The following is a 9969-nucleotide window of genomic DNA, read 5'->3' as shown; positions in this document are numbered from 1 at the left end:
AATAGGCAATGTGGTCAATTTTATACAGAGGGCCAGTTTGTGAGTGCATTGCAAAGACAATAACTTTCATTCATTAATGGTTTTCAGTATATCTGCCATGTTGGTTAATCATATCTACTGCCATTTTCCTTGCACCCCTAGGCTGAGAAAATACACAGGTGATGATCCAGGCTGAGAGATGAGAATAATACAAAAAGAGTGTGCAGTAATAGCAGTGAGAAAGCAGCAATGGCACAGAGACCCCATTGCTCACTCTATGCTCTCATTATCTGCTGTGACTCCAGGTCTTCAATATTAGCCAACAATAAACCCACTGCAGGACCATCTGCTCTGCCAGCACTGTTATTTTAAGACAGCAAGACAGCCACAAAGGAAAGAGGAAAATATACAGTGCCATTAGTTTAAATAATAAAGAGGAAGGGGAGGTCGAGCATTTTAATGAGTTGATAAAGCAAATAACTTAGATATGTCTGTGAAGCTCCTCCTAAACATCACACATGTTGTTCAGATGCCCATCCCCACAGATCAGCTGACATTTCAAAACAGAAGACAAAATCCTTATGGAGGTGTGAAGGGCCTGATTTCAACACGAGAAAGTGAGAGCTCCTTCTAAACCCTGACAACCAAACCAGGTTTCTCAGAGTTGGTACCTCGAATCATGTACTGTGCACTGAGTCAGGCTAAGAATAGCAGAGATGCTTGAAAACACAAATCACTCTAGACAACAATGTCAAGGCAATTCAGCCAATACTGAACTCAGGTGTGCAAAGCCTGGATCATTTTCTCTGGCCACTAACAGTTATGCAACTCATTCGTTACTAGCTTTTTGCAGAGAAAAAGAAAATCACAAAATGAAAGAATAGGGGATGTTTGTAGCAAATTCATATCCTTTCAAAGTTTTCTGTTATGGACTTTTGTAATTATGTCTCTTCCTCTAATCTCTGCAAGTATTCTCCTCATCCTAGAAAATCTTACCTTCTGTCTGATTTCTTCCTCCATCTTCACCGGGGAGCCCAGCTCAGCTACCTGTTTAACCCCTTCACTGGCAAGGCCACCATATTCCCACAGAACATAGTTCTTAGAGTGGGATGCCAATGATGGCTGACCAATGGTTGGCACGACCTGTCAGACAAGAAACATCGTAATGATTGCTCAGTTCCACCCATTTCTCAAATGTACACCATACAATTTACAAATAATTTTAAATCCAAAAACAGAGATACAAAAAAGTAAGCAGTACTCAATCTGCTCATTGGTTCATGGGTTTGCTGACAGAGCAAACCTTTGGTGAATCATTGGTGACAAGTTCAGTGAATTGTTTCAGTGAAAAGATGTAGTAGCCCATTTAGATTTTATGTTTCATTATAATTCCTTTACTGTCTCTCTATACCTTTCTTTCATAAGGTAAGGATGTGAACACCCAAGTGACACATAAAAAAAGAAAAGGTGAGGTCTACATCAGAACTGTAGATACAGAAAAGCAGAGATAGTATCTGTGAGGATCGCCGCGGTAAAGGTAAGCTTTAGCACAATTAACTTAGAGGGTTAAGCCTTGATTTGGCCTCCATTGTACTGGAAGGTATGTAAGAAAAATGTTATTAATCTCAAGTACTTCTGTTCCTGAAGAATTGATGGGGTCCCTCTCAATAGACGTTCGTGATTTTAGTCTTATCTCAATGAGAACTGTTCGTATAATTATACATATCTGCCTCACTGGAGCTTTCTTTGGTTTCTGGCTGTGTGTTATTCTTTTATCATTTTCTTATATTTCATTATTTTCATACAAGGAAATTGCATCCAGCTGGACCTGAATAAAACAACGATGATCTTTAACTCCTGAGTCGCTTATAATTTATGTTCAAGGCCAGACGAGAGTTCTGCTTTCACATTTCATAACAGAAAATTCAGCTTCTCTCAGCAGCTATTCGTTGTAACCAAAAAGTAACTGCTGGAAACTGTTTTAACTGGACAACTGCAGCACCTCTCACCACCTATTTAGTCAAGGTGAGGTTCACCCAAATAGGTCCTAGGTGTGGATCTCCATTTCACGTTCTAAATAGAGACCTTACGCTGCAGTTCTGTAAGTCACCCTTTCTGTGGGAGAATGCTTGGAGGTATAGTTAGATGGATAATCTGTGCTGCCAGAACTATGGTTTTATCAGCTACTGTACTCCACAGCTAATTGCTTCATATGAAACAGAGAACGGGCTACTGTGACCAACACATGCAAATCTACACAATTAGTGCAATTAGCTCACCACCGGAACCTTACAAGTCATTAATTATTTTAATGATTACCTTTAAAGCTTTTCAGACATGGCCTCCCCACATTTTCAACAGATTCTTTTAACAGCCTGCATGGGGCTTAGTGTGTCTTGGTTACTATTCTGGTGTCCTTATCTGTATTTGGAACAACCTACCTGAGGAACTTGGACTCGCAGAACAGAGCACATTTTTCGCCCCAAGCTTTTCTAAAGATTGACCCTGGCAGATGGGGAGTCACTGCCAGTGACTAAACAGATTCAGCAAAATGACTCAGGTTTCATGACCTTCAAGGGGATTTTGACATGCAGTCGCAGAAAAAAATATTAGACCACCTTTGTTTTCTTCAATTTCTTGTTCATTTTAATGTCTGGTACAACTAAAGGTACATTTGTTTGGACAAATATAATGATAATAACAAAAATAGCTCATAAGAGTTTAATTTCAGAGCTGATATCTAGCCATTTTCCATGTTTTCTTGATAATAGCCTAAATCACTTCAGTTCTTACATCAATATCTATGGCATTGTACTGACAAAAACAGTGCTTTTAGGCATTCTATGTTTTTTTCTGTCTGTTTTAGTCACATAATACACACAGGAGTTAATACTTAATTGCATAACCATTGTTTTTGATGACTTTTGATGGGCTAATATTTTTTTCGCGACTGTATGTTTGAGGCAGTAATATTGTTTCTTTTCTGAAATAAAGATTGATTCAAAGCCAGTTTTTTTTTTTTTTGAGAGGGAGATATGCATATAGAAAGAGCACAGGATACTGCATGCAATGAGGGATTAATAATCTGACACATTTTATAGATCTCTGCTAATAATAGAGGCTGTAACTGTCCCTCTGACCTCTGGCAAGAGGTTAATAGGAATATTAATGATCTATTGTGCATAAATGAAGCATGTAATAATATTTATAGCTGTGATCCAGGCATCCAACAAAGCAAATATTAATACAGAAGATATTAGAAGTGCTAAATTATAATATGTGCAATGGATAGCTCTGACCAAGCGAATAAATGTTACCAAGAAGAGGCCAACAACTGGCAGTATACCTTGAACAATACTGTCATCAAAGTAGGTTATATCATAGATTACACTGGGTTACAAAATAAATGTTTTTTGCAAGTTGTCTAGGTTTTTTCAACTGAATTAGGACCATTTTGCACCGCTAAATCCAAAAATGACATCTGTTTTTTCTCAATCAGGTCAGGTTTTTTGCTAATTTGATTTGAAAAATTTGATCTTCTCACAAAATTGATTACATTTTTGTGACTTTATCAGTTGATTTTTTTATATAGTTCTCACCCAAAATAGGTTTTAAGAGAAAAAAAATCATTTTCTAACAGGATTCCTGTTAGGTACAATGGTGTATTCCCCGCAGATGTAGCAGAATATGTCAGGCTTATTTTTGCAAGATCTTCTAGTCAAAGCCATTTCATAATATTAAAAAAATCATTACTCGTAAATTGGCAAAAGTAAAATCTTCAGAACTCGTTTATTGCAAGAAATATGAAAGAATTTTGTATCATATGATGTGAAAATGCCCATAAATGTAAGCAAAAATGTTAAAAAGCCAATATGTAGCATAGTTCAGAAAGTTGACCTGATTGAGCAAAATTAATGTGATTTTTGGATTCAGCACACCAAAATTATCCTAAATCAGCTCAAAAAACTTCAACAATAAATTGTTGTTGACCAGTGTTATAAAAGGGGTGTTTTTGGTCTGGACATCACTATAAGGCTTTGTATTTCTTGCTTTGTGCAAAATGAAATCGACTCTGACAAGGTATTTTACAGTCCGTAATGGAATATGAAAATATATTATGTCTTTCTTTTTCTTTCTCCCCTCAGTCGCATACACATAAAAATCTCTGTTGACAACCAGGCCATTCTACACCCCAGCGTACTCCTCGTGTCCAAGAGGGCTCATGGCTTGTGCCGAGTAGCCGCGCATCACTGCATGACTTACAATGGGGACAATCGAGAGAAAGAAAATAGAGCTGTCAAGGTTATCACCAAAAAAGTCCTGTTGGCCTGTTTTATAGTGAATTGCTGGTCTCAGAATGTGTGTCACCACAGTGGTCTAAGGCTCCTGTACTAAAAGGACATCAGTTAAAAATAAACGGATAAAATGCAGTGAAGTGACACATATCATATATAGCATCTCTCAAGGAGTGAAAAAAAACCATCTTTAATACTTCATGCTATGTTTTTTTTCCTTGAAGAAATGATTGGAACAATCACAAAAGCTGAAAAAAGGTACATTTAAGTCTTTGCTGAGGTGAAAAGTGCAGTGAGTAGTGGGGTATGAGCAGAGTTGTGGTAGCTGGTAACCTAGGATATGACTTTGTGCAAGAGAAATCCAACAGAAGTGGCCTAAGAGTTGAGATGAAACAGAAACGACACAGCTTGACCTATCCATTTTCAGGTTGATCTATCTATGAGCCGTGTGCATATATGTGTGTAAGAGTGAGTCACATACGAACCACTACCTCTGTAAGACCATAAATTAAGGCTCCTTTCGATCTTAGGGTTTATCTTACTCCACTCTAATCAGTATTGATCTGGCTGGCAACCATCTGATTTAAACAAGAGAGCCTCTGTAATCCTTGAGTCCATTCACATCCTGATAATGTGGCTCAAGGTTATCCACACATCCAAGAATAGTGCTACATATCTGCACCCACATCACCACGGAGAGGCACGAGTCATGACTAAAGTGCCTACATTTCGGGGTAAATACTTAGTTTTGAAACTGCTGTGCTTGTATGTGTGGCTGAGGTGATAATTTGCTTACGGGGATAGTCTTTGGGATGAATCTTCTCTGACCAGTTCCCGTAGAAGGTGACTCTGTATTTGGCAGTTCCACAGGCACAGCAGTCGAGCAGAGGTTTATCTGTAGCTTCTCCATACAGCGACTCTGGGGTGACGGGGAGGGAAGAATGCTCATTATTATAAGTGTCTATAGTTCCCACCACATAGGAGACAGGTGGTTTATGAAAGTCAGGGAGGAGAGAGAGGGAGGGCAGGAGAAAAGGGGAGGATGTGCAGCAAGGTTCTTTTGATCTGTTACTCAGTGTGGCATTCAATGTCATGCGCAGCCAGGGGTCACTCTCATTTACAATCACTCACATACCACAGCACATCAGCCGAGGGAAATGTCCCTGCATCAAAACTGAGAATGAAAGAAAATAGAGTAAAAAATGAAAAAAGAGACTCTGATTTGTAAGTAAAATAGACTACCAGCAGGGGATTGAAGGACGGATAAAATGCAAGGGAAAACTCTTTATTTTATGTCAATAAAACAATCCTACCTCTCTCACACATTCTCTTGGTAAGAGAGCCTTCATCCTGGAAATAAATGATCCTCTTCTGTACAATGCTTGCCCTACAAAGTGAGAACAAGGAGACACAGAGGCAGTGGAGAAAGTTGGTTGGTGGTAGCATTAACGAAAAATATAGAGTAAAAGGTCACAGCAGAAAACGTAGAAATCACAAGGGACATTTTGAGATCCTGTGAAGTAGTATTGTGGAAGTTGGAACAGGTGTGCAGTCAATCATGTCATAACCGTCCTCCTGTTTTGTCAGAAGACTCCTAAAAGCAAGTATCAGAGTCCACGGGGAAATGGCTAAATCAGGCAGCCTTTCAAATCAAGGCATTCAAAGTCCCATGCAAATACCACAAAAAGCAGGTATCAACATTAAGATACACTCATACATAGAAACTAGCACGTTGACCCGCAGGGAAATCATGGGTTCTAGATCCTCTGATACAGTTCATTCCTTTATTTTCTTTACTTTCTTGGTAAATTCCACTGGTATTTTCAGCTGAATAACCTCTCAGCTGGCATGTCTGTTTCTGCACATGAAATTTGACACCATGGTAACATGGTCCTATTGTTTATCTGTTGCTAGGTGACTCACTTCAATAATGATTCTACGATTCTGGGCATAGCAACATGATTGTAAGGTTACTGTATTCCAAAATTACAAATATCTCCCAAAATATTGGTCCTATCAACTTGCCATTTTTGCTAGTCTGTTCCTTGACCAAAAATACATATGTATGCCAAACTGCAGCTGTCAGCTCTTTCCGGATTTTGTGTGATGCCTGAGACACACACACAAATAGAGTCCACTTCCCTTTTATAACATAGATGGATGGTTAAAAAAGATGAAAGAAAACAGAGAAACAAGGCAACAAAGATTTTTTTGAACATCCCAAGGCACTCTGTGTATAAAAATTGCACAAGGATGCACAGACACTGCCATATACAGTGATATATAATGGGTTGATAAGGATGGACTGACAGGCCGACGGTAATATTACCAAAAATTCTAGGTTTGGCAGAAGTGAGTTTTTCTAGATTGAGCTGTCTGAGAGACTTGTCCCACCGAGTGGTGGAGAACACAGGTCTGAGAGGGGCCTTGACATGTAAATCAGCCACAAACAAACCTTTTCAGAAGCCAGCAGACTTGAGAAAACAACAACAGAGAACAAGCCTTTAGGCACCTCACTTCCTCACAAACACTAGCCTTTTACAACAGCCATGGCTGCAGAAGGGTTCCCATGGAGATAAAACTCAACAATGAGGTCCCGGGTTAATATCTGATCCAGGTGGGCCCGGTCCAGCTGGACTCGTAGGATACCATTTATTCTAGAGTATCAAATTGAGCTGTGGTCTTTTAGACTAAACTTATCCCAGAAAGGCTCCCACTGAGAAAAAACAAAACAAAACACTACTGTATGTTAACAAGGCAACAGAAGCATAGAACATGTGTTTTTAAAGGCTGATTACAACAGTTTGGAGCAGAAAAAAAAAATACTTTCTTTAAATGCATGTCTGAAATTGACTACTTCACTTACGTGTGTGACTACTACACTGAACCCTTACATTCTAAAAAAAAAAAAAAATGTACTGGCTCAGCTTTTAAAAAATTGAGGTAATAATTTGCATGGATCTTTTTAAGCAATGCCACTGAGAGTTTAATATAAGTATATCCAACAAACTTCTAATTATCAGACTGACACAATTATGCATGGCCTGAAATGCCTGAATAAATCTGAATTGCTGAACATCAAGCTCAAAGTAATTAATCAACAAATCTGATCTGAACATCACCATTAAAAATGAAGACGGGAGCAGTTTTTTAAATCTGTTTAAGTACATATTAGTTTCGCTACAGAGCTAATGTAGGACCATGACAGAAGACTGTCTAAAAATCATATGTAATAGTGACATAATAGTGTGTGAAACAGGTTCAGAGTATATTTATGAGACTGATGAAAATAAATTACCCTGGATGCAACTTTTGGTATTATTATTATCTGCTATATTGCGTTTAGAAAATTATATCAATGATGCACTTTGTGATTGGCTGAAAATTGAAAAAAATAAGGCAATGGCTTCTGCCACACTACTGTGGCACAAAATATCGGTTTGTCTATCGTCACAGACCAATCAAATGTTAGCACTTTGTACTAGCCAATCGCATATACTGATACATGAACTCATTCGCCTCTTGTTGCCACAGTACTGTAGTGATATATGGCGTATACTTCAATGCATTCTTTTGTGCATTTTGCTACCACAGTACTGTGGCAACTGATGGAAGAAACAACAAATTAGTGATAGTATATAGTATAGAAAAGGAATTATTGTTCTAAATACTCTATATGTTGTTTTATGGTGTTCTTTGTTCTGGAGGCTGGAGAAGGTGGGCGGAGCTACATGTTCGATAGATGTGGCAGTGCGCAGTGTGATTTCTCAGCTCAGTGTCAGTTCAGTGTATTGAGTGCTGTCGTCCTGTGGAATTCTGCATCTGAACGTTGTCCTAGTGACAGATTTATATCAATGTCGGATTTACCTTCCAACAACACTTTTAATTTTAATTTGTCCTATGCAATGCAGTATTTTGAGTTAAATGCAGCCCTTTTACACACATTAACATTTTTATGCGTCAGTGAGCTGATTCAGGATTTGATTTCAAGGGTCTAAAAGCCGCAACTGCCATTCACTGCCTGCCCTGCTTTTAAAATAACACTCTCTCATGTTGCCGTTCACTACAATGTGCCATGAAACCTTTTTTCTTATAAAACCATTCTTTCTGTTATTATTTATGCACCTAATTCTACTGTTTTATACACACAATCCTAGCCTTTTTTTAAACAAACCATTCTGTCTTCCATGCTATGCTGTGTTCAAACACAGCTCTGTGCTTTCACATGTTCTGTCATTTCTGTTAAACACTGTATTTTCACGCACCTTTAAACACACAGTATTTCAGTCTCATGTGAATAATAACTACAGCTATTTCATCTTGATGTATGTATTTGATTAGGATTGTGTGTAGAGAAAGTGTAATGTATGGCCTAAGCGGTGTCCTCCTGCGCAGATGAAATGATTCAAGGTAGGCGACACCAGCAGCACGCCTCTAATTGTTCATGCTTTAATTCAATCTCACCCCAATTTCACATATCTCCCTGAGAGAGGAGCACACTGGGCCTGCTGCTTGCCCACTTTCCTGGGCTGTCCAGACAATCAAGCAGGGTAATGCTTATTTAACATTCAATTTAAATTCTATCTCACTCTGCCGGATTCACACCACTGCCGATCCCAATCACCCCCAAAAAAGCGCAATCATTTGTATGTGTGTGTGTATGTGTGTAGTGTGTGTGTGTTATGGGACTTTAAGAGAAGAAGAAAGAGGAGACCGGGCAATGTAAGAAAGCAAAAAAAAAAAAAAAAAAGTGAGATTATGCTTTTTTTCTATGGCTGCATTTCCATTTGCATAGCCAAAAGATTTGTAAAACAAGAAAATACTCTGTTTGTGTTCACTTATCTTCTTAAAACCAGACATGAAACAAATGCAATTTTGTAAGTTCTGCTACACTCAGAAATTATATTCTTTTTTTTTCTGTGTGGTACAGCTACAAATAGTTTTGTAAAAGTGCTAAAAAGAGCCAATACTTAAACCCACTGTGCAAATGTCCTGTTAAAGTCCTCCTTCATCTGTCCCATCACTGTGATAAACGATTTCTGACAACTGCATGTGGTTGTGACATTCATCTGATCACTGATACACAGTCTCAGTCAGACAGCCCATCAGACCACATCGTACTATCCTACATATCGCACGACAGAGCAAGATGTCAAATAAATTGCTTCCCACCTACAAATGGAAAGATGAAAGATAGAGGCTACTTGACTGGTGGCTGCATTGGTATATGGATTACGTTATGATGTAACCAAGAGAAGCAACCAGAATGTAAACAAAATCATGGATTCAACTGTGGCTGAAATTTTCTGACAGGATTTCCACTTTTTTTGATCAGATAGCTGCAGGTCCTGTCTTGGTTATACTGTAAAGGTTCTCAGATGTAGAATGAAGATGTTTATTTTTAATCCATTTATGCAGAAATCTATTTGATCTGTGCAATTTTGCAATGAATATAAAGCCTATTCTATTCTATTCTAGACTAGACTATATAGGTGAGTAGGGAGATGTACAATATCTAATATTATATCGTTTTGGTTGTTAAAGCTAATTCGAAGCGAATTAGACTAAACCTAAGTTACATGTGAGGTAATGGTATTAGTTAACTTATGTCACCCAAACTCCTACAATTAGTTAATCTTGTGGTCTCATAGAGTTGAGTTCTTAGCTGTTGTGTTAGAGGTTCAGTGAGTTTGAG

General features: G+C 38.3%; 1 protein-coding gene across 1 annotated transcript in view; it reads right to left on the bottom strand.

Moving 5' to 3' along the window:
* Positions 1-980: 980 nt before the first annotated feature.
* Positions 981-9969, bottom strand: part of LOC115437095 (spondin-1-like) — a 24861-nt gene continuing 15872 nt past the window's right edge. Inside the window, exons 4-6 of the mRNA XM_030160207.1 lie at positions 5588-5661; positions 5071-5193; positions 981-1122 (exon numbers count right to left, since the gene is read on the bottom strand). Coding sequence (XP_030016067.1) covers positions 1079-1122; positions 5071-5193; positions 5588-5661 — 241 coding nt within the window. The 3' untranslated portion in view covers positions 981-1078. The remainder of the gene's footprint in view (positions 1123-5070; positions 5194-5587; positions 5662-9969) is intronic.

The sequence above is a fragment of the Sphaeramia orbicularis genome, chromosome 3, assembly GCF_902148855.1.
Source record: "Sphaeramia orbicularis chromosome 3, fSphaOr1.1, whole genome shotgun sequence".
NCBI classification, from domain to species: domain Eukaryota; kingdom Metazoa; phylum Chordata; class Actinopteri; order Kurtiformes; family Apogonidae; genus Sphaeramia; species Sphaeramia orbicularis.
This window is presented reverse-complemented; position numbering and strand designations above follow the sequence as displayed.